General features: G+C 47.9%; 1 protein-coding gene across 2 annotated transcripts; it reads right to left on the reverse strand.

Annotated features, from left to right (window-relative positions):
• Positions 1-21304: 21304 nt before the first annotated feature.
• Positions 21305-24742, reverse strand: LOC119384115 (uncharacterized). 2 transcript variants are annotated; one of them, XM_037652411.2, is made up of 7 exons: positions 24409-24742; positions 23361-23457; positions 22669-22790; positions 22503-22589; positions 21924-22010; positions 21765-21836; positions 21305-21681 (listed from the first exon to the last, which is right to left on the reverse strand). In XM_037652411.2, the coding sequence occupies exons 1-7, from the start codon at positions 24641-24643 to the stop codon at positions 21305-21307; spliced, it is 1077 nt and encodes a 358-aa protein (XP_037508339.1). In that variant the 5' UTR covers positions 24644-24742. The 2 variants fall into 2 exon arrangements, with proteins under 2 accessions (XP_037508339.1, XP_037508338.1); XM_037652410.2 differs by having other exon boundaries at positions 21765-22010.
• Positions 24743-25352: the final 610 nt, after the last annotated feature.

The raw sequence follows: 25352 nt of genomic DNA on the forward strand, positions 1-25352 counted from the left end.
CACGTGATCCTGCCAAGCACGTCACGCCGACGGTGGCGCCGGCGTTTCCAGTGGTGGGCCTCGAGGCCAATAGGAAGCTTCACTGTGACGTCACTCCCCAGGCTCCCGTGGTGACGCTGACTGCATCCAGTGTTATACGGCGGTAGCTGTAATCTGCACTGTCCGATGCTGTCGTGATAGCCTCTGTAGATGGTCGTTCCATGTCCGAAGTTGGTGCCGCCGATACGATGGTTAGCAGCAGTAGAGTGTACTAGAACAGGGGAGTGCTCGGAACGGCCGCAGCACCAATGTACAGAAAGTGAAGTCCAAACAGGGTCAATCCACCTGCAGCGCTGCGATCGGTAGTTTGCAATGTGTCGTCGTTTAAGAGTTGGGCGCGACTCCACCGAAGTGGTGCAGTGGTAGAATGCCCGCTTCCCACTCAAAAGGCCCGGGTTCGAATCGCAGCTGTATATGGTGGGTTTTTATTCTTAGTGTCACCTTTTATAGCTGCGTTGGTTTTTTACTTTCTTTCTTAAAAACTAGCTTCTGTTGCTACGTATTGCTACAAAAAGTAACGTAAAGTGTGAAACTTTGTTTCGAGTCGCGTCTTCGCGAAAATCTCGGAGGCTATACTTTACGCTTTTGTTCAATCCCAGGCGGTGGCGCTGCAAATAACTGCGCTCGCTCTCAAATTTCTTCTAGTTTACTTCACATTTTGCGTTACTTTTTGAGCCAACACGTAGCAACTTAAGCTAGTTTTGAGAAAGAAAGAAATACCAATACAGCTACAAAAGGTGACACTAATAATAAAAACCCACCATTTGCAGCTCCGATTCGAACCAGGGCCTTTTGAGTGGGAAGCGGGCATTCCACCCCTGCACCATTTAGGCGGAGCCGCGCGCATCTCTTACACGACGACGCATTGCAGACTACCTATCGCAGCGCTGCAAGCGGATTGACCCTGTTTGGGCTTCACTTTTCGAAGCTCGTTCCGGGCACTCCCCTTCTAGTACACTCTAGCAGCAGTGTCTGAAAGCACAAAAAGAACGCATGTTCAGAGCTCTGCCAACTGCGGTTTCGCCGGGAATTAGCATTTAAATTTACATTTAAATATAAAAATCTGTTTATGCCAAAGCAGCATCTAGATGTTGTCTTTCTCACAGCACTTCGAACTAAACCAGCGGTGCACATAGCACCTGCCTGTAAGCACTGCACCATCCTGCTTCTGCCAACTATGAAATGCGTGCACACTGAAAATTTTCTCTGCTTGCTATTACCTTAAATCTCCCCTAGCCAACACAGACTAGACAAGCAATTAATATAACTATCAAGTGGAAATGAATGTAAAAATTTTGCTAACAGTGATAACTTAAATCACAAGGCGCATGCAGCCCATCCTATGTTAGTCCTGTTGTGACTCACAACAGGACTAACATTTGTGTCGCAAATGTGTGAACAGTTTTGCAACTACCGAACACAAAAATAAAGTTAAACACCATAATAACAATGTGCTGGTGAGCTTCAATGTATATTGATGTACATGCCACTTCATTGTTAAGGTAATGCATCACAATATATGACCGTTTGAAGCAAAACGGGAATGCTAGCTAGTTGGCGGGTAATAGGCGAGGTTCAAGTTTAGGTATATATTTTCTGCTGAAGCAATAAAGCTTTCAGTTGTGAGGAAGCGCTCGTGGTGTGCGCTTTCTTGTCCTTGTCTTCTTAGCACTGCCGTTATATAAGTACTGACCATTTCGCCAGGAACACTATGAATCCCTCACAATACAGTCAATATCATGCTACAGGTGTACGTCTATTATCGAGGCACTGCGCTGTAAATTCAATATAGTGTTATAGGCGTGAAGCGTCGGCATTTGCCCGCTGAGAAGACCGATCATTATGCAGTGCGAGACAACTTGTCGAATGGCACTGAAACGTACGTACACGAATTTAGACGAAAAACAAAAACATTGAATCGTCGGGATGGCACATCACAAAGTTGCCATATGCGCACCGAAGTCGTTGTTGTAACGAAATTGTTTTTCAGCTGCTGGTTGCCTCCGCGCAGCGGTATTTTGTTTGTACTCACAATTCTCATATTTTGCGCCCCAAAGATCACAGCACGGTGCCAAAACGCGCTCGTAGCAAAATCGAAAGCATGAGTACGGACATACATGCCGTTAAAAAAACAAGTGGAATTTCCACCTGGTTCCCATTGGTTCCATTTGTGAATTAGTACACAATTGGGCCATTTGGACCAATTGGTTGTATGCCAATTGGGTCAAATGGTGCAGTAGTACATAACCAATTGGGCCAATTGGTTGTATTCCAATTGGGTCAAATGGTGCAGTAGTACATAACCAATTGGGCCAATTGGTTGTATTCCAATTGGGCCGATTGGTTGTACTCCAATTGGGTCAAATGCGCCGAACGATGCTGACCCACCTCCTCACCTGGTATCGCATTGGGCCTCGCAGCGTCATCACACAAGAACTGTGATGTCATATCAGTGATACCACGAAACCACTACAAAAGCAGCCAGCCTCGCGGGTCACGCGTGTAATGGGCTTATTGGCAGCACGACAGCGACAGCTATGGCTCGACCTAACTGGCTCGTCTTTGCTATGCAGGTAACTATAACTGCCATTGTTTGTTTGCCAAAAAATGAGTTGTCGTACGCTTGTTGTGCTGCCGAGCCCACGTTGCATGCGAAAAGTGTTTTATGACTGTAGTTGTATATTACTCAAGTTGTTACTACTAGCCGGTGATATCGAAGCCAATCCTGGCCCTCACTCTGATTCTTCGTCGCGGTCCACTTTGAAGCGAAGAGTGCGTCCATATATTGACTTCAATGTTGACGAACCGACCGAGTTCGCGGGAGGCAAATCTGGGCAGACAGCGATACTTGATGAATTGAAATCCATTCGTCTAACACCTTTGGATCGCGAGAAATCGTTCAATGAATTTAAAACAAGACTTGAAAAAATTGAATCGGGGTGCTTGTCGTTCAACACTGCAAGTTGACGTGAAAAAACTTCAAGCAGCTACTCATGAATGCGCAAGCCAAGTTTCATCGCTGTCTGCTCGGATGGATGATGCGGATAACAGGTCCCGTCGCAATAATCTTGTTTTCTTTTGTTGTCAGTGATACGCAAAAAGAATCTTGGCAAGAAAGCGAACGACTAATCCTTGCTCTCTGCAAGACATCCCTTGGTCTAACCATGGGAACCATCGTTAAAAGCGCAACACCACACAACACAAGAGAAGACCAGACGAGACAGGCGCAAACTAACAACTGATTTATTGAAGGCAGATCTCCAGGCATATATACCAACAGGCTGCGCAGGCGCAACGTCACAACAATCCTCGGAAAACATCAAAAATATCGCGAAAGAAAATCAATTTCAGCTTTGTAAAGCGCAATGGAAGTGTCGCTGACACACGCCTCACCTGCTTTCCTGATTAGAAACGCTTCTAACGTTTCACGAGCCGTTTTTTGTCTGCTTCTACCTACAATTTTTGCGCATCGGAAACGTGGTTCACAATTCGGGCATGACATGCAATGGTCGACAAGATGGCTTCGCTCTTTGTTAGTTAGATTTCTTGCGTGTTCCCTGAGCCGGTCATTGAGGCAGCGCCCCGTCTGGCCGATATATACTTTGCCGCAGGTCAGGGGAATCTCGTACACGACGTTGCTGGCACACCGAACGAAACGTCGTTCATGGTTCTTTTTGCAGCCTCCCTTTTCCTCCGCACAGGTGGTGCGACGGCTCAGCTGAGCGAGCTTCTGGGGGGCCGAGAAAGCCAACGGCACGTTGAACCGGCTAGCCACTTTTTTCAGGCTATGTGTGACCTTATGCATGTACGGCACCACTTCTGGCCTCTGGGCGCCCACCAGGGGCTTCGCGGCATCTGAGTAGCAACGGTGCTTCAACTTCTTAAGCAGCGTCTCAGCAACAGACAGGACGACCGACCCAGGGAAGCCGGCTGAAAAGAGCCTCCCCAATTGAAGGTTAAAACTATCCTGCACCTTGTGAATGCACGACTTCCGAAGTGCTGAATCTAAACAGAGAGTAGCGATGCCTCTCTTTACCGTTTTTGAGTGAGCTGAATTGTACGGAAGGAGCTCTTTTTGTGCACGCGGAGAGTACGCCCAGCAAACATGACTTGTGACATGTTTGCTGGGCGTACTCTCCGCGTGCACAAAAAGAGCTCCTTCCGTACAATTCAGCTCACTCAAAAACGGTAAAGAGAGGCATCGCTACTCTCTGTTTAGATTCAGCACTTCGGAAGTCGTGCATTCACAAGGTGCAGGATAGTTTTAACCTTCAATTGGGGAGGCTCTTTTCAGCCGGCTTCCCTGGGTCGGTCGTCCTGTCTGTTGCTGAGACGCTGCTTAAGAAGTTGAAGCACCGTTGCTACTCAGATGCCGCGAAGCCCCTGGTGGGCGCCCAGAGGCCAGAAGTGGTGCCGTACATGCATAAGGTCACACATAGCCTGAAAAAAGTGGCTAGCCGGTTCAACGTGCCGTTGGCTTTCTCGGCCCCCCAGAAGCTCGCTCAGCTGAGCCGTCGCACCACCTGTGCGGAGGAAAAGGGAGGCTGCAAAAAGAACCATGAACGACGTTTCGTTCGGTGTGCCAGCAACGTCGTGTACGAGATTCCCCTGACCTGCGGCAAAGTATATATCGGCCAGACGGGGCGCTGCCTCAATGACCGGCTCAGGGAACACGCAAGAAATCTAACTAACAAAGAGCGAAGCCATCTTGTCGACCATTGCATGTCATGCCCGAATTGTGAACCACGTTTCCGATGCGCAAAAATTGTAGGTAGAAGCAGACAAAAAACGGCTCGTGAAACGTTAGAAGCGTTTCTAATCAGGAAAGCAGGTGAGGCGTGTGTCAGCGACACTTCCATTGCGCTTTACAAAGCTGAAATTGATTTTCTTTCGCGATATTTTTGATGTTTTCCGAGGATTGTTGTGACGTTGCGCCTGCGCAGCCTGTTGGTATATATGCCTGGAGATCTGCCTTCAATAAATCAGTTGTTAGTTTGCGCCTGTCTCGTCTGGTCTTCTCTTGTGTTGTGTGGTGTTGCGCTTTTAACGATGGTTCCCATGTCTGAACACCAACTAGCCCAACAGTCAACTCTCTTGGTCTAACCATTGATTCTATTGAGCGTGCGCACAGACTGGGCTCCTACAAACATGGTAGAAATCGACCGATAATTGTTAGGTTCGGAAATTTTAAAGTAAGACAAAATATCCTTTTTCAAAGCAAAAAATTCAAAGGATCTGACTATGGTGTCAAGACTCTTCGTCGCAAACGCGCTTAGCCCGCAAACAACTAGTGCAGTTTGGGAAGGCCCGTAAACTTGACTTCAAGCTCCGATACGACACCCTTTACTGCAATAACAAAACCTACATTTATGACCACTCTGCGCAGAAGGTCGTTGAGCGGGTATCCTAGCGCCAGATTACACATCGAAATGAACCGAGTCGACCACGCCGTACGCCCCTGTCATTCATAGACAAATATCCGTAGCTTACATATATTGGTTCCATTGGTGACAAATAGATGTCTCCCATTTAAACCCTATTGGTGCCAATACGTGTCCATAGTTCTATAAGTGACAAATAGCTGCCAGCTATAGGCACCAATAAAATATTTATTGGTCCTATCGGTGACATGTCGTCAATTGGTCTCTATTGGTGACAATAGAATTCTAATATAAGACCTATAAAGCTCCAATAGAGCACTTATACAACCAATAAGATTTTTATATAAGACCAATAGAAAATTCTATTGGCATTTTTGCTAGGGATGCGTAGTCCGGATTGCAAGGTGCTTGCTATGTCCCTAAGATGCGCCTCTACAAACCTCCTGCCTCAGCTGCTCTTCTATCTCGCCCCACTTCAACCTATTCCTGCCACCCTGCATGTTTATATACCCTATGCCTGAATTAGTTTGGACCTCGTGCTTACGTAGATTTCTTCTCCCATGGACTCTATATATATATATATATATATATATATATATATATATATATATATATATATATATATATATATATATATATATATATATATACGCGTCTTGAATATTTGTGCCCCTTGGAAATCGTCCTTGTCCACACTGTTGGCCTCAGGGCTCTGGGTCCCCCTAAAAAAGCTGTGGTTTGGCGACCCATTCTATTACCTACCATCCTGCCCGTAGCACCACTGTAATGAATGCCATCTTGTGCAAAGGGGCGAGAGCCAAGCTGCCGGCCCATACCCCTGACTCGGCCGCTGGATAAAAAGCGCTGATGACACAGCCTCCACCACTCCACCATACCACGGCCGCTGGATAAAAAGCGCACGGGTACGGCCTGCCGCGTGCTCCGAAACCGGCGTGACGGGCCTAGTTTCCCGGACCACCGCCGCGGCGCCACCGGGCGGGGACGGGTTTCGCGGACGCCCGCGGGATCACATGCGCGGCGCGCTTGCGGCAGTTATGCTTGAGCGCGTGCGTCTTCATGTGACGCCCGAAATCTTCTTCTAAAATTTATCTAGCGTGTACACATCAGTTAATTACCGATATTTCTTGTACATTCTTGCAGCGCTCGGGAATTTTGTTCTTGCCTTGCCAAAGATGCATCTTCGCGCACCGATCGCTTTTTGCGGAAGTAATCGCGTGGGCATATTTTTCTGGTATCCTAGAAGACCACACCTAACCAACCTGGAGGCGCTGCACCTTTCCTAATGCATCGAAATTCTTTATTTTGGCTCTGAGTATGTTGCTTCAGATTTAATCATTTCATTTCAAAAAAGTGATCTCGGAAACTGCAGCGGCCGCTGTTTATTTTACACAAAATAAGATAAACTTCTTCATTCCTCCAAAGATGTTTATAGTACACATACGGTACGGTATTGCATGCAACTGCCATGAAATATTGCTTATCGTATGTGCGACCATCCAAGGGCGTCCGCAGAACTTTTTCCAGGGGGGTGCATGAGCAGAGAGTGGGGGAGAGGGAGGGGGGCATACAGCATAGGTAGCTTTTGTTTCATTGCCGTGACATGACCGGCAATATTCGTCTATAGCAGTATGTAACGTGCAAAGTTGGCTGGTAATCCTGAGTGATGTTTCACGCGGATATGCGGGACTGGAGTGTGCTAATCAAGCTGTGTAGATTACTGCTACTGCATAGAAAATTATTATCCGAAATTCCAAGGGGGGGCAGCTGCCCCCCCTTGCGCCCCCCTCCGGACGCCCATGCGACCATCTCATAGAAGGAGATTCGAGTCACTTTGAAATTTCAGTGACTGCATCTTCAATTCTGACAATTGGGCGAGCTGATGCGGATTAATTAATATGAAAACGGTCAGACGGAAAGAGTGATGAAAAGGCTGAAAAACACACGAACACAACGGCTTGCATTCCTGCGCTTTTCAGTATTTCCGTCTCTTCCCGTTACGCCGTTTTCATGATCGTGTAACGAATTCAACGGTGAACATAAAATCTGGACAAAATGTGAGAAGTTATTTTATTTATTATGAATTCAGGGCTCATCCCTGCTAGTTGCTAACGGCGGCTTGTTGCAAACGTTGTTGAAATCCAGCGGCCGTGACACCACCTTCCCGTTTTCTCTTATCTCTCGTTTTTTTTTTTTTTTTTAGTTCCCACGTACCTTTCAGCCCGCGGCACCTTTGTCATCGGTTCCGGTTGTTTACGAACGCTGTCGCGTTGCGGTGGCGTGCGTTTCCCCGCGATGCCATGTTGTACCTATGTTGGTTTCCGTGAAAAGCACGTGTATCCCTTTTATTCAGAGAGTTGGCCCAAGCAACGCTGGGGCCGACTGCCGACGTTTGGCTGATCACTGGCAAATAGCCGGCAGCCGACTTCACTGGCCACCAGGCATCCGAAAAGGGTCGGCCGGAGGTGCGCTGCCAGCTACGTCGGCACTAGATCTGCTGCACGATTCGCGCCACCGTCGGTGGCCAAGTGAACGCCGAGCGCGCCAAACGCTTGTCGGCACTAGGTCGGCTGCACGATTCACACCACCGTTGGTGGCCGAGTGAACGCCGAGCGCGCCAAACGCTTGTCGGGGCGACAAGTCGGCAACACGTCGTGCCGGCCTTGGTTGCCGGCAGAGAATTCGAACAGCGTGTATTATTTTAGGGCAGCATAAAATACACTGCAGGAAGTGTAAACAACTCCTACAGTGTGATTTTTTAAACATTACAAAAATCACCTGTGACACACAACATACTTGTGGTCCTTGAGCTGATTACACCAAGTGATAGAGATTATTTGTGCGAACAATACAAATACATTATTGACTAAATAACAAAAATAATAGCGAGCCGTTACATTCGTGCATGGTTTCTCCAGGCGTGCGTATCTAGATTTTCTCGAGACCATCATTCGCCAAGTGTGCGACAGTATTTATATACATGGGCGTTAAACTAGGCTTTTGTCGTTGTTCGATGCTTAAAACGGATTCTTACAAAAATAAACGTGACTGGTCCAAACAGTGAATTACCTCAGATTTGATGGCATAAATATTAAATCGTAAGATTTCATTCCAATTATTGCAAACTCAGTGGCTACAGTTAGTCAGTTGCAGTAGGTAAGGCAGTGTAATTTGAAGGTCATAAGTGAACTTTATTTAGATAGGCGATTATTTATTTTGCTTTTTCATGCAAGTAATGTCACCCGCTTGCATTAAACCGAGCTCACATAATACATTTATGTCATTTCTGAACTAAAACGACCATTAAAAACCATTCTGTATAACTTAAAAGAAGCATCGTCTGTATACAGACAACATGAAGCATGAAAATTTTTGCGTGCTGCCCGAGCAGCGCTGCACCCAAACAGTCTGTGGATAGAGAGACGCAATGTTTTGTTCTAACAGCTGGTCCTTTATTATGTAATTTGCGCAATGGAATGAGTAAACGTTCTCATCTTTCGCTGACGGATAAGTCAGGCAAACGGAAATACCATATATGCTATGTGAAAAAAACTCATCAAAAGGCGTGGCCGCAATGTAAGATTTTAGTACCAATACACGAATAATATATAAACAAGAAATATTCTTTCAAGGTTGTTAGAACGAACACATAGCGATGGCAATCCACGGAAGACTCGTGCTGTGGAAAATAAAACGCAGAAGGTGGAAAAGTGCGGGAAAGAGCAAAGAGGGTCGGCCTAAGGCCAACATAAAGGAAACGCGCGCTTAAAAAAAAAAGCAAAATAACATGCGCTACTGCGGCCCGCGCCCCGGAAGCTCCCAGTGGGGAGAGGGAAACTTCTTTTTTTCTTTTTTTCCGCTGTTCTCTGGTTTTCTTTCTCAGCGTGGAGCCGCCTCCTCTTTCGAAGAAGCCGCACATCTGCAGGCCCGCCGTCAGTGCCCAGCAGTGCTTTTTGCCGCCAAGATAAGAAAATGGGACACGTCCGAAACAGCACCACTAAAGACTTGCGTTTGTCAAAATTTACGCGTGTACGTCTAGGTAGTAACAAGTTTGAATTAAGTTAACGCGAATTTATCTTTTTCTTTAATGTGCAATGTAGTTACACCTTTATCTCTTACAGATAATAAGCTCATATTCCTCGATATGCCTATTTGAAAAGTTTCTGTTATCCCATCACTTTGTCAGAGGTCGCCTTGCATATGTTTGTGACATTCATCATTTTAGCACAGCATTTCAAATAAAAATGAACCCTTGTTTTTAATAAAAGACAAAGCAGGTACACCGTAACCTACATTATAAAGAAGTTAAAATAATCCCAACGATGCACTGCCTCAAGATACGAAATAATGCCAGTCAGAAATCGCATTGTGGTCATTTTATACGTCTTGAAAATACCAAACAAAAAGATAAGCAAGCGAATATGATGCATGGAAATGCATGAGAAACATTCCGCGGATTTGTCTGATCTTCTGACTCATGCGTGTAAAAGAATCGCATAATGGAGCATTTGCGGCGGGTAACGCGCAACGTGCACTGCTGTTCTGTTGGAATGTTAATAAAATGTTTAATAGTTGTGTTATTTCACAGAATGATAATTATCAATGGGAGCAACACGTGCTTAAAACTGGACGCTGTAGCTTTATATTTCTATGATTCTATGGAGGCTGTAGCTTTATATTTCAAGACGCGTTAGACAAATGCGTAGCTAGTGCCTCGCGGTAATCTGCCGTCGTCGGCATGCAAAATGAAAAAAAAAAAGTAATAAAATTACATTGCTAATAGTTTCACGTGCCGTTGACGACATGTGTGGCTGACTGTAGAGGGTGCGCAACGTAAGTGTGCCGTACGTTCTACACATATGAGAACTTAATTATCAAGTCCCTTGCTGACGCACCACATGGGACCAGGTGCACTGCTCGACACCGTTAGATTGATTTATATATTTGTCCAGCCCTACATCGGCTGCATAGAGTGATGAGGATTTGTCAGCAGAGCTCATCAATCTAACGCCGTTTTTATCGAAAGCACAGCAAAATAACGCGACGTGGTGAAAAGTATTCGTCTCTGATCGAGTGACAAGTTGAACACTGGTCAATTTTACTTTGAAATTCAACATTTAGGTTTCGAGCTAACAAGCGCGAGCGCGTTTGGGCAGTATGTTGAGGAATAAGTCACGTAGTGTAGCTACAAACGCGATGACGGCCTTTGGTCAAACAAGGAAAACAGCAATGACCGTCAACCATAGACGTAAGGGAAACTTCCGGCTAAGGGATAACATCGAGTTTTGCTCTGAACTGACTCAAGTTAAGCTATTAATCGGATGCTGACTATAGATGCGATGGCCATAATGATGAGCGCATGCAATTGGCATCAATATGGAAGTTGGAGTTCTTCGGCGTTGTGAAGAATTATTCGATCGGAGAATATCGTTATAATATTTTTATAACCTTGAGAAATCGCAGGATTTGAACACTCTAGAGATCAATGTATTTGCCACCAGGAAGTACATAACGGATAAGAAAGTGCAATCACGCGAATTTATGTTTAATGTGGCTTTACAATGGTCCATTGTGCCGCGGTATAGAATTGACTGAAATAGTTCGCAAATGGCACGTTGATTGTAACCGACCATATACATTACACCATCTATTAATAATAAGCTTTATTGAAAATGAATTAATTCATTCTTTCTCCCGTCGGAAAGGTTTTGGCTGCTTTTAGCGAGACCAAAAAAATATTAATTTCGTCACACGAATTGTGCGAAATAGAGTTCTCGCGGACTGTACAACTTTAATGGAAAATTTCATATACGTGTTTCAGGGGCGCGAAAGCTCTAACTGAATATATGAAAAGCTGAATTGCGAAGTGATCTTAAAATCTGGCATTCTTGTAGCTTATTACATGTCCATTTGTCTAAGAATGACGTCGTATTTGCAGTTCTGCTCCAATCAATAACCCCAGCACTAAAGTTACATGTTTGCTGTGCCTCAGTTTTCCCGAATCCAGCCGAATATTTCTGATGTGCACATTAAGTATGTGAATAAGAAAAGGTACAATTGCGGAGTTGGTTAGGATGCGGAATTTAAATGTAGAAATTTTTCACCTGTTTCGCAAGAAACTTCAGAACCTTTAGCGATCGAGCCGCTGAGAATCCTCCGCCGCATTGTCATGAGCACCTTTCAAGCCTTATGATGACCTGTTATGATGAAGCACTTTATGCTCAATTTACAGTGGTACGACATGAGTGCTTTTCAAGTGTACCGAGCGTTTACGGTTTCTGCTCGAAGCTCAAGAAAATGTCCGACTTTGCATGCATTAGACGCAAAGCATTTGGTTGAACAACATCAATAAATGGGAATAAATGCGAGTACCGAGCAGAAATTTAATTTTGATCCTGATACTATAGCGCGCTAATCTCTATTAAAATATCGATGATTTTGAACTGTCCACCGAACTGTCCACCGCTTTAGCACGGTCGTGAATAAAAATATATGATTGATCTGATCGAGCCGCATGACAGAGGGAGAACATCAGATATAATGGAAACATTTGGAATATAGAATCGAATATCATCATACTTGATTCTGTCTTCGGGAATAGCCCATATGCGTTAATACGAATGTTTCAAAATATCATCTATGTCCAAATAAACACAAAATTAGCGTAAAAGTCGCTTGAAGAGCCAGAATTCGATAGTCCGCACACTCTGAAGAGTTTTAATATTTGTACTTGATGCTCAGTTTATGGTTTTCATGTTAATTTGTTTTAATGTTAGGGTGCCAACGATATTTTGTGTTAACAACGAAAACGGTTCAATTCAAATTCGATTCGCTTTTTGGACGCATTAGCGCTGCCCCAGAGTCAGGCATGTGCTTCAGTGGAAATTTCGCGCGCCTTTTTTTTCTCACCAGACAGAGCTGATATAAGCAACACGTGCGTCCCCCCGAAAAAAAAAAAAAGTGGTGAGATGGGGTCTTCGCGGTTCTTGCTTTGGAGAGAGAGCACGCGCAACATGCATCACATCCCTCTCCCAGAAAGAATGACAAGTCCTGAAAGGAGGAACGGAATGTGCCGAGGGCGGCGGGGCGTGCAAGCGGAGCGCCGGACCTCGGAACTCTCGCGCTTTTTTTTTCTTTGTTACCGCGCTGGGGAGGGAAGCAAGCTCCGTGGCGTGCGTGATTTCCCTTCCCGCGAAATCGTAGCTCTTTCGAGCGAGAAAGGCCTTCCTCACTGACCGAACGTTTACTGTGCGCGTGGGCGGGGCGACAAGTGCGCCGCGATCTGTCAGCTGTGGCGTCCCACAAGGCAGCGTCCTCAGCCCGTTTTTGTTTAATCTGGTGCTCGCGCCGCTCGTCAAGTGCCTACCAGAAACGGCTGTGTTCCCTGTTCGCGCAGTGGTGTACGCTGATGACGTCGCATTGTATGTGCGTGGTCCGACCCGAAAGTGCTCGGTGGTGCGCGCTTGCATGCAGGAGGCCCTCCAATGTGTGGCCGCCTTCGTGAGAAACATCGGACTCGCGATCTCGGCGCCGAAAACCGAGGCCCTCGTCGTCCACCCCCGTGCTGAAGCCCGACGACGTCTTCCGTGCCTTCAGCTGGATGGTGCACCAATTGTTTGGAGTAGCAACGTCCGCTACCTCGGCCTGACGATAGACAATCGCCTCCGATGGTTCCCGGCGGTGCGACGTGTACGACAGACGACGCGTCGCGTGGAATCGGCCGTGCGCCAACTACTCGCAGGCGGCAACGGCTGCCCCGCTGCCTTCGCCTGCACCATCTACGAGGCGATGGCTCTGTCTGCCATCCACTACGCACTGCCGATCTGCAAACTCCAGGCGCCACAGTGGCGACTGATTGACCAGGACCACCGCCGAGTCATCCGCATGTGTCACGGAATGCCTCGTGGCTCTCGTGTGGCCGAGACCCTCGCGGAGGCTCGTGCGTGGCCTGCGTCGCTCACGGCGGACCTGCGCGCATTGTGCCACTTGCAGCGTCTCCACCGAGCGCCTGATGCAGGTCCCCTCCTCTCGCGGTTACGTGCTGTGCCAAACTCACGTGTCGGCCAACTTATCGACGTGTACGACGGTGTTGTGGCTGACGACCCCGCACGCCTTTCGCGCTGGCCACCCCCTCACCGTCGAGTGCCCCTTCGAGTGAACTTGCACCTGCCGGGCATTCGATCCAAACGCCACACCCCCATCAGTGCCATTGCTCAGGAGGCCGCGGCGCGGATGTATGAGGACCTGGCCGGGAGGACGCAGGTGTTCACCGATGGGTCCGTCCTGCAGGATCGCTCAGCCGCGGCCGCCTGCATAGCCCCTCAGCTCAGCTCGGAACGACAGTGCCGCTTGCGATACTGTGCATCCTCAACAACAGCTGAGCTAGTCGGGCTCCAGCTGGCTGCAGACCTCCTGCGCAATTCGCCGGCCGTCACGAGCGCAGCAATCTTCTGCGACTCGAAACCTGCACTCCGCCAGCTCGCGAGGGAGGAACGAGGCCCCCTTCTTGCTCAGCGTGCCGCTCTCAGCCTGCTGGCCCTCCAGGAACGAGGCTGTGATGTGGTCCTTCAGTGGCTCCCTTCACACGTCGGCATCGCGGGCAACGAGGCTGCAGACGAACTCGCAAAACGAGCACACTCCGCCGAGACTTCGCTGACGGATTACGCCAGCTCGTTCGACTCGGCACGCAACAACCTTCGCCGGGAGCTGGTGCGCGAGCATCCTGACGCACGGGTCGCCTCCGGACACCCCCCTCCTCCCATCCCAGCCACTGGTTTCACTCGCCGCGAGCGCGCGCTTCTTCTTGCCCTGAGGACCGGTTCTGTGTGGCCCGCGGAACGCAGGCATCGTCTTCGCGGCGCCGCTGCACCGAACTGCACCGATTGCGGCGCGATCGAAACCCTGTGCCACCTATTGTTTGACTGTCCGTCTCTCAACACTGCGCGGAAGCGGCTCGCCATGAAGTACCGCCTCGTCGGACTGCCGTGTGCGACCCTACAGGACTTGCTCCATCCCACCGGCCACGTACACCGTCGCCGATCAGCCCTTGCGGCCCTACTAGCTTTTCTCGAGGATGCCGGCCTAGTCGAACGAATTTTCTAGCCGCTCACCACGGTGACTCGGACGCCCGTTCTCCTGCCCCCCCCCACCCCCTCACTGTTTTTTTTTTTCACTCATACCTTTCTTTTTCTTCTTTTACCATACTCTTTTCACTCTCACTGTCCCTTTAATCCCCAATCCCCCGTGAGTGTATCGGTTGAGGTGTCCTCACTTGAGAGACAGTTATCGTGCACTCCACACCCAATTTCCATTTTCATTTCCTTCTTCCTTTTAAGAATCACCCCCCCCCCCCCCACTACGCAGAGGCGGGCAAGCACTCAGAAGCATTTCGTTTGCCTTGATCCTGGAGGCGCGCGGCCGTCTCCCGCTGCCGAGGATTTGACGCGAACCCGTAAGTGACATTCTATTTCCTCGGCGTATCGTATCGTGACTTTTGTCTAGCGACAAAATCAAATTTTATTTGCGCAATTGATGCGTCAATCTGGTCGTCTCTTCTAGCGGGCAGATCAGAAATGTTCAGGCGAACGGTGGTTATATTTGTCCGTGGACCCAAGACATCGTTGACGGGCAAATATGTAAGATTTTCTTGTTTTTTATTTGTGGCATCTTATTGTAAGACCGTAACCTATTTTGCCGTTTTCTCTAAGGAACACTGCAACAAGGACTGGTGTGGATAGCGTGCTGCGCTGGTCTCGCCAACTGAAAAGAATTCTGGTAAGACGCATGCTTGGTTACAAAAGTCTCACGCAATCGCTTTTCACATTGAATTTGGTCGCAGTTGTGCTATGCCGACTGCACAATATGTGACTGGCCCGCGGCCGCTTTGAAGGTAAGATTGTGTTCTCATTAATCTATTTATTGTACCATTTGTTTTGCGGTGACATTACGAGCCAACAGTGAAAACCTCAATCCATCCTGTCTCCACATATTATCTAGTTTGTGCGCTGTGGAGCTTGAAAGCACTTCTCAGAATTTCAGCACACTGGCATTTATTGTAAGTGCAGTGTTTTTCTTATTTGTGCAGTGACAAAATAATTTTGTTTAGTTGTGTGAATAGAGTTTCTAGACGCGACATGACTGTGCAACTGGTCAAGTAAATAGTCTACCTTTCTCAGAGTATTATTCATTGTTCTTTCTTTCAGTATTTCCCGACAGAAGAACAATGCAAGTCTCACATCTTGATGAGGGTGGCGATTTACCCTCTCACATCTCGACGGTAAAACGTCGCATCTGCATACGTGTTCAGGGCCAAGAGCACGAGAACTGGCCGAAAGAAGGGAGCCGATCCAACAAGAATGCCGTCCGTTTTATATATATGTCAGCGCTATCATGCAGCGATCACATGGACTGTACGGTTGCGTTGCACAAGGGCTGATGCAAACGCTCCGTGCGAACAATGTTGCATGTAAAATTAGTGCATCTATATCATTGCAAAATAAACATATAAAGAGAGAAAACTTATATTCACGTCTTTCTGTTATTGTGTGTTACGTATTAACACGTTAGTGCAGACCGTTAGAGGCGTTTAATTCCGTCTTACATGTGCACTCTGCCCGTAATTAATTCAGATAGAGCTAAACGCCTCTATAAACTGCCCGTTCACATTAAATACGACACGCATCAACACACCAGAAAAACAATTGATGCGTTTTGTTAGAACAAGCACAAAAAATAAGAAAAAAAAAGCAGAGCAATACTAGCGAGAAACGTCCGCAACCGACCCACGGCCGTCGGTAAATCGACGCTTATGTGATGTCAGGCCTTGGTCAACCCGCGAGCGGCATGCACTCGGCATCGTCGGCCACGGTGGACGGGCCTACATCGGGTGCCGACGCAGGCCCACATGAGGCCAATGTCAATCCCCAAGACCGGCCCTACATTGGTTGCCAAGGTTGGGCCAACGACAGTGCAGTTGGCCAGCGACATCAGGCCGACATTTTGCCAAGGATAAAATGTTGCTTGGGGGGTTGTCTGTGGTCATTAGCGGTACGGGGCACAGACTCAAACTTACCTCAGCAAAACATGCGGAGACAAAAAAAAGTGCAGAAAAGCGGCTGGTGGGCGACGACAAGATTTCATTTCAAACAAATATACGTGGCAGCCAACACACACATTGCGAGCGACTCACAGGGACAAAGTTAAGGTGAGTCACGTACTTTTGACTGATATACGGTAAACAACAAAAACAAAAAGGGGGCGGGTACGCTTCTTATACTCGTCTCTGTTTTCTTATTTTTCATTATTCTTTTGTTATGCCTCCAGCTGTGAGCCCAAATTTCGGCTTCCCATGTCTACTTCCAGTCTGTGCAGACCATAAAACCTTCCGTTTTGCTCCTTTGACGTTAGCCGCTGTACAGACACTGGCGAATCTTCGTTGCACACCAACGTGATTGTCTTCTGGCAGACTCAGTCATGTGGTTCTGTCATCTATAACTGTTTATTTTTTCTATATATATTTTCTACAAAGGCACCCGTGCTCGCTCCAACAAAGGTACGTACTTGACTGTCCTACAGCAGCCGTGGTTCTGCGTGCTACTATAGTATACTTGTGTAAATATAAAAACGTTGTATATATATATATATATATATATATATATTATATATATATATATATATATATATATATATATATATATATATATATATATTGTGACGAAGAAACAGAGAAACAAGAGACAACGCCCGTTCGTGGGCCGGCTGTTCTTATTCTGAACCTCGTTCTTCTCCTCTTCGCGCATCCTGCTCTCGCGCCAGAGCCCCGGTGTCGTTCTTCGTCATTACACTCGGCCACGACTGCGAGCGGCCGCAGCTGCCGACTGTGTCTCTGGTGGGCGGCACTGGCTGCATCTAGGTGGCCGATCTCGGCCACGCAGTGATGTGGTTTGATGAGGTGTGAAACGTAGTTCAGGCGGGCGGCATTGACTGTGTCGTGGTGGTCGGTGTTGTATACGCCGCGACTTGCCTGCCGAGCTGCCGAGCATTCCGGAGGGCGACATTGGCTGTGTCGGGGTGGTCGTTGAAGGCCTTGGTCACGCTGTGACTTACCAGGCTGAGCGGCAGGAAATGACGCTAGTGGATGACCCTTGTTGCGCGACCTTGGGAGAAGGTTCAGCGCTGCCGAGTCATCAGTGTCCATAACTTTAGCGTCGCACAGAGGTGACAGATGTGTATGCAAGGAAACGTCTTGCGCTGGCGTCGCGGGAGCGTAACACTTAGATAGCAGAGGCATGTCTTCAATGTCTGCAGCTGTGTTGGTCTCCCTGGCCTCCATGGGCCTCCCGGCCTCCGGGGGGTCTCCCCGGTTCCCACTCGGCGCAAGGTCTGCTGTCATGGGCTCGTTCGGCTTGTGCACTGCATGCACGCGTGTCAGGCATTAGAGGAGCCGGAGTCTCCACGTTTCCAAGTGATGATGAGCTTGGGGTCCCCGTCATCGGCTTCGGTGGCCCGCAGGTGGTCTTGGTCTGGAGCAAGGTATGTCGTAAGGTGTGTCCAGGCGCGGAGTCTGAGGTCTGGACTGCGATGCCCGCCTTGCGGATTGCGTCAGTGTCTGTGGTGGTGCGTTCCGCAAAGCTTGCTGTGAATGAGGTACAGGACACAGCTGTACCATCGCCGCAGTTCTCTTCAGGAACTCGGTACATGAGAGTGAGCACGTCGGTGCAGGGCGCACCTGCACCGTCGGGATGATGCCCTTCAGGATCTCGGTCATTGAGGGAGGGCAGGGTGGTAAAGGCTTGAGCTGCACTGTCTAGGCTGTGGGTCTGACAGCTCCCATCCGGGGCTGACAGTGGATCTTGAGCTAGGTCGTCGCAGGCATGAGATAGCGGGCGAAAAAGACTCAACAGCTTGGCTGACCATTCCGGCCAAGATCCTTGCCGGACGCCTTCGTAGGCATGCCATGCCTTGGCGGCATCGCGAAGGTGATCGATGGCCACCCACCATTTCTGCTGGTCTGTCCAGGCTTCGCGTGCTCCCACAGCGTTGATGGTAGCCACCCAATTTCCGACGTGGTCCTGAAAGCCGCGGAACTCCGGTATTTCGCAGGCAGCCGGCGATGGTAACATGCCAGGTGAAAATCCAGAGTGAGCCGACGCTAAGCAGGCCAGTTGGTAAGAGAGCTGCGTGAGAGCATACCGCAGCTCTCTGCGGCTCTCGGGTGAGCTCTCTTCATGGTCTTGCGAGGCGGCGGCGGCCAACGCGGCATTGAGCGAGTGCAGTGCTGGCAAGGCGGTAGGACACAGCACGGAGATTGACGCTGCCATGGCGTTCACCGTGACTCGGAGTCGCGCGATGGTGGCGGTAAGCTCGGCGGCGCTCTCGGGCGATCCGCGCGTGGAGCCAGTGGTGACGTCCGAGGAGTTGGACACAATCGGTGTACTCACAGAGGAGGGACCCCTGTCCGAAGGAGCTTGGACAGCACCCCTAAGCGGCTCGGGTGCCGATGGAGCACCGAGTAAGCCGTTGTCGCTGCGGGAAGCGTGGATGGCATTCCCAGGCAACGGTAGGCCGTGTACTGTCGTGGCGGCGCCGGGAAAAGCCTGCCCTTGAGCCACTGAGGAGGCCTGGACGCCGTCCTTGAATGGTGGCACAGGTGCTTCCGGCCGAAGTAGCGAGACGGGCTGCATAATTGTTCCTTGGAGGGAAGGTCCGCAGCGCCGATGAGCCACGAGGACGCACTTACGGTTGATAGTTCGTAGACTGCGCCATTGTGACGAAGAAACAGAGAAACAAGAGACAACGCCCGTTCGTGGGCCGGCTGTTCTTATTCTGAACCTCGTTCTTCTCCTCTTCGCGCATCCTGCTCTCGCGCCAGAGCCCCGGTGTCGTTCTTCGTCATTACAATATATATATATATATATATATAGCTGCACTTGATCCCCGCCATTTCGTGGTTTTGCTTGATTCTTCGAGATATTAGTCACTCCAGTGATCGGCCTTATATACATATATCAATTTGATGGCATTGCCCTGCTAAGAAATGTCAAGAATATTTGCAAGCCACTTCTAATGAATATATAATTCCGCAGCCTTTTCAACGAAGTTACGAGGAGTGCGTCACTATACTTGGTATTCACGTGACGTCACGGCAGAGCAGGCTGGCGGCTGCAGCAGCGGAAAGGGCACGACCTGCGTTGGCCACTATGGTAGCGCCATATTTTTGGGGGGACGGTGCCAACGAGAACGGTGTTTCTGCAGCTCCGCGGCTGGTGATCTCTGCCTTTTCGTTACTTTAAAAGAGTTGCAGTAAAGCACCATTGCTTTGCAACCATGAATGTGGGCCCCTCAGTAAAGTTGAGTTCGTACGCGCAGAATTTAGAGGCGAATGCGAAGAACCGCTTTGCGGTGGCGTCGATCCACTTTTGCTTACTTCGAAAGAAACGTCGTTCGATCTCGCGCTCGTGCGTAAAGTAGAACTTTCGGACATCAAGGATTACATTGTGCACACGGCGAGTTTCATCACCCAAGAACAACTGAAGGCCAAAAAATCTCGAGTCGCATAATTACCTGACCAGCGGATTCGTGCAAAGAGCCCCAGCTGCGAAGACACGGCGATCAAAACATCGCGCGCACCAAGGTAAGACAATCTTTGACTAGGCTGACTGTATTTATGGATCGCATTGTAACGCTAACGGGTAGTGCTTGCCGATGTGTGTGACAGTGGTGTGATTAATGTTGGAAGTTTGCTTCGCTGCGCAGCGAGACCTCGTGAAACATTCACAAGTGTCTGCGCGAGGTCCTACATATTTTCGCTTCTGTACCGTTACACTACGACGCTACGCGAAAATTCCAGGAGTGCCTTTTTGCACAGCACAGTGTCAAGTAACACAGTTCTCTTCGGAGCTTAGGGAGAAGAAAAACGATACTAAAATAATTGCTTGTACACGTCATTTCCCATCGCGCTGCTGCTTTAGAAAGTGACAGTGTAACTACACTTTCCAGCGATTATCTTGCTGCGGCATCTTTTTCTTTTTGGTTTGCGAATACTCGTCACCTGCCTAAGTGCATTGCGTTCTACAAATTGTCGCTGCCAGCGAGGTAGCGGATGTTGCATGTGTCCGCACAAGTGTGCCTAGAATGGACTACATGCATGAAAGATGCTTGCTTGCGTTTTGCTTCAGTACTGTTGCGGTGATACCTACATTAGTTTCACTCATTGTTGATGCTGCAATTTGCCTTGCTTTGTGTGCGTTTAGGTGGCCTGTGTTTTCTGCGTGCGTAAAGCGAGCAGTTAAACGACTTCATCCTTTTGCAGGTTAACCACTCTCAGGCGATTTCACCTCAGCCACTAGAGCCATGGCTTCTAGTCAAGCAGGATGGCATGGTTAAAGCTGCGCATTGCACCTGTATGGCCGGTCTCGGTGAAGCCTGCTCGCACATTGGGACACTGCTCTTCTATTTAGAAGCAGCTTGTGTTGTGTTGCAGTGTTATCCCTACCTTCAGTGCTGCACATGTCTGGTCTTTTGGGAGGTTCTTGCTTTGACATGCGTGGCTTGGCATGTAATTTACATTACAAAAAACATGGTTGCTTAAGGCAAATGTAGGGGGCAAGATGAACTTTATTCCCAGCAGTTTCGTTTCTGTTGGCGCAAACAGTGAATTTTTAGGAAGATTCCTGCTTCAACATAATGGGCACAGCACGTGCATTATGTGCATGAGAAAACATATGGTCAATTAATGCAAGAAGGGATTCTAAGGACTTAAAAAAGCGCTTTTGAAAGACAAATTCAGGTAGACAAATGAACTTTATTTCCTGCTTTTGTCCTTACTGCATCGGTGTCTGAAACTTCGTTCAGAGTTCGTACAAGTTTCAGAGGCAGAAATTACGGTCATTGAAGACCCCCGTCAATGCTTCTTCAATGGACGCCAGGTCCTGCAAGGCCACTCCCAATCGCAGCCTCATTAGTGTGAGTACAAATTCTTGGAATTTCGCAAGAGCATTGTTTGGGCTGTGTGGCACACTACTTTCGACAAGTGTGAACAGTGAAATCAGAACTGTGAAGCTTGGTAGGCCCGTGTAAATTTGCACACGGGTGTTGTCATGCTCCAAAGAAGCTTTCGACAGCCGAAGTGTGTCCAGAGAGCCCTTCACCTCCTGTAACTCGGTGCGTAGGACCTGGTTATCAGCTTCAAAACTCTTCAGAACACTGCCTGTGATGTCAGTTTGAGTTTCAGCATCCTTTAGCACTGAAAGAAATGTATGGGCAATACATTACTACGCATTTGCCAGTCAGGTGCAGAGTGCTTGAGATATTTGTCACATTACTTACATGAAGTGGTATTTACTGAAGCTTCAGCTGTCGAAGTGGTGGCTTGAACACCAGCTTCAGAAAACTTTACATCTGATAAAAAATGCAGGAATGTGACTCTTAGAATCCCTTGTGTTAAACACTTCCGGTTTGCTCCAACTGAACGAATGCAGTACTCACAATATGAGGCATCCACTACAACTCCAACTGGAGAACCCATTTCAGCTGAGGCCCTGCCTTCCTCGTGTGATTGCACAGATGGTGGGTCTGCAATGAGGTGTCGTCAATCATTGAAGTTATGTTCCTAAATTAAAGTACTCGGGCCGTTTGAACTGAGGAAACACAAATCACTCAATAAACGTCAGCAACAGTATCATCAGCATCTTGAGCTACAGTTGAAGCTGGTACTTGTTGCAGCATGGATTGACCTGCATTGAAGTGTTGTCATTGCTATTTCACAACCACGAATTTTGTGCTCACATAATGGGCCCACTACTCCAGAGAGAGGGAAGCACCAAATAGTTTACGCTGTAGGACTGTTGGATATATGACGCTGTTTACTGCAAGCAATAGGGTAGAGGATGAGCAAATAGTGAGGTTTTGTAATTTTTGTCAGAAAGACCAACCATGCAAAAATTAAAAGTACACAACTTGCCACTGCCTGCTAGCTCAAAGACCATCGGGAACAATATAATTCCATTACAAGCACACTGTGATGTAAAATCCAGCCTGTATGAACAGCTTATCTAGGGCACTGACCTGAACCGCTGTTGAGTGCGCAACGAGACGCATGTGGCTCATCAGCTTCCTTGTTATGTGCTGTAACAGGGCGTGCAAGTGGTGTGCCTGTATAGAATCAAGGTGCTATAAAGATGCTGAATGTCATTAAAGGAAATAGTCCCCATGTATGAATAAGCCATTGTACCCGTGACAGTTCTGCACACAGCGCTGTGCTGCACGTTCAACACATTTGAAGGCTGGAGAACTCTGCTATTGCCCTCTTGGATCTCCTTTGAGGTCGCAGCCCTCTTGCAACGTCGCTGGTGCCTGAAATAAAATGTAAAGCCTTTATGTGAAAATGTCTATGCTGTAATCCTTGGCACTACTTACAGTGATGGTTGGATCTCTGCAATTGTTTGCTATTTTCGACATTGCTGCCCCGAGTTCTCACGACATTGTAAGCTACAACCTGTCTGCTCTCTCCTGACACAACTAATCTCAAAACAACTTGTTTAAAATTGGTGCTCATCACTCGATGATTGCATAACATATGCTGCATAACTCTTGAGTTGTGTCACAAGCAACCTGAATAACAAACAGATAACCTTCAACAGAATAATGCAAGAATACGTGCCAGTCTCTTAGACTTCTGCTGTTTGGAGTGCAACATAAAATGTGGCTGCCATCAACAAGACTGTATTCACTAGCACCCACTGAGGTCACATTGTCTCATTAATATTTTCCTTGCATACACACTATTCACTTGCTTGGCAGTTTCGAAATCTTAAATTTGTTCTGCATTACCAGCACGGGCGGCACCAGGGTTTTTTGGCTGAGCGGCAGCCATGACAAGTGTGTCGTTTTGAGGGAGGTCAGAAGTAGCACATTCAAACATACCTTGCTTCAGATTTAGCAGCTGAGTTTCTGTCATACCCCAAGCGTAAGCTGGGTGCCCAGTCTGGGTTTGTAACGTCCATCAGGTAGGATGGCCTTCCTGCAAGTGTAAACAAGACTGTTTGCAAACATAAATTCGCAGAAAACTGGCAGATTTCTAACGAGCTACTCGCTGCGGTAGCAAGAAGTTCAGTCATTACTTGGAGTCGAGCCACAACTACACGAAAAGCAGCTTTTACGCAAATGAATTAGGCACTGTTCTAAGGGGTCGTGCGCAAGATAATTTGAAGCAACGGAATCGACAGCACAAGTGTCGCTCGTTTCCAGAACAATGATAGCCATTTCACAAAAACCAACAGCAATAATGTCTGGGCATTAGTTAATTTCTGGTGTTGGCCAACATCACTTCGAGCACGCCGCAGTGGGGGATTCTACAGTAGCTTGGGTTCATTAACCAAACACACGGGCACTTTTGCATTACAAAAACGTGAAAACGCTGCCGCTGTGACCGACAATCAATACCGCGAACTCGCGCTTAGAAGCGCGAGTACGCGGTATGAAGTCAGTTTGATTTAAAAGAAAAACAAAAGGTGAATGGGGGAACGTCACAGGGCAGCACCCTTTACTAATGTTCATTGCTCTCCCTCCACCTTCTATCGAAATTTAATGACAAGTGGCCCCAATCTGCCACTCTAAGCGCTACAGTAAACGGTAGGATACGTCCACGAACTGCATGACATGACAATTACATTACTGCGACGAGTTCGTGACATCTTCACGATACACGGTGACACAGGCGCCAGCACTACGGGGAAAAGCAATGAGCACATAGCAAATTGATTCCGCAGCTCTTGTTTTCGGAGTGCACGCGTGCCTTTTTAAAGCAATGACGCTTACACAGCTATCTTTAAGCTCGCTACCTCAAACAAGCCAACAAACGTTATGCTAACTACAAACGCTACAGCATTACTAGCGTCGACCAACCTATGCAAGCCCAGTCCATGATATTTATGTTGCGCTATGTGTAGCAGAACGACAAAAAGGCACTCACCAGAAACGAAGTGTTCGCTGCAGACCTTGTAGTGAGTAGCGTTGGTATTAATGTAACCACGGTTGAGGCGACGAAACCATTCCGCCCGACGTTTCGTTGAGACCTCGAGGGTCTGGTTGCACTGCCGACGAACAACAGTCGGAACAGAAAAAAAACTGACTTTCGTCGTGTTTTCACCACAGTCAGCTTTCCGCCTTGACTCGTTGTTGCATCCCAACACAGCACAGTTAACCATATTTGGAATTATTGTTGATGACGCCTGATTACAATGCCCGGTCAGCGCAGCTCTTACGCTTCACAGCAGCACGAAACGAAAGCACTCCCCCAAAAACATGGCGACAGGAAGCGGAAGTCTCACCGCGCCGGTTCGAGCGCTTCCCGTCATGCCGCACGAGAGCGCAGCGTTGCTTACGCGTGAATACCACCTATATTTGTAAAATCCGCTAGTATCAAGCATCCGAAGCTGAATTAATTTTCGGCCCAGTATCATGCATCAGACATCATGAAAAAGATTCAACGGCACTTCCTGTGTATAAAGAACATGAACGTGTATTGTCAGATGTTTCAAATAAATACTTGTCAAGCATTTTCAGAAAGGTGCTGAAGAAATGTCACGGAAATCAATTAATATGCTAAAATAACAAACGATGCATTTATTACACGCACATAAATATTACAACCACTTTTTGACACATTCAGCGCCATATAATGTTGCTACGCGCATTGTGGAATATTCTTTCAGACACACAGCAAAAAGTTAGTCCTGGAAAAAGAAATGCCAGGAGCTCGGCACACGTACACGGAAATTTAAGTGGCTATTTAACCAGATTACGCGAACGAACTCAACTGAATGCATACGTCATGACTACGATAGATGAGACAGAAAAAAACCGCTTAGAACAGCTGAGTGAGATCGCTGTTGTGACCACCACCAACTAATTTGC

This window comes from Rhipicephalus sanguineus, chromosome 2 (genome assembly GCF_013339695.2).
Source record: "Rhipicephalus sanguineus isolate Rsan-2018 chromosome 2, BIME_Rsan_1.4, whole genome shotgun sequence".
In the NCBI taxonomy this organism is placed as follows: Eukaryota; Metazoa; Arthropoda; class Arachnida; order Ixodida; family Ixodidae; genus Rhipicephalus; species Rhipicephalus sanguineus.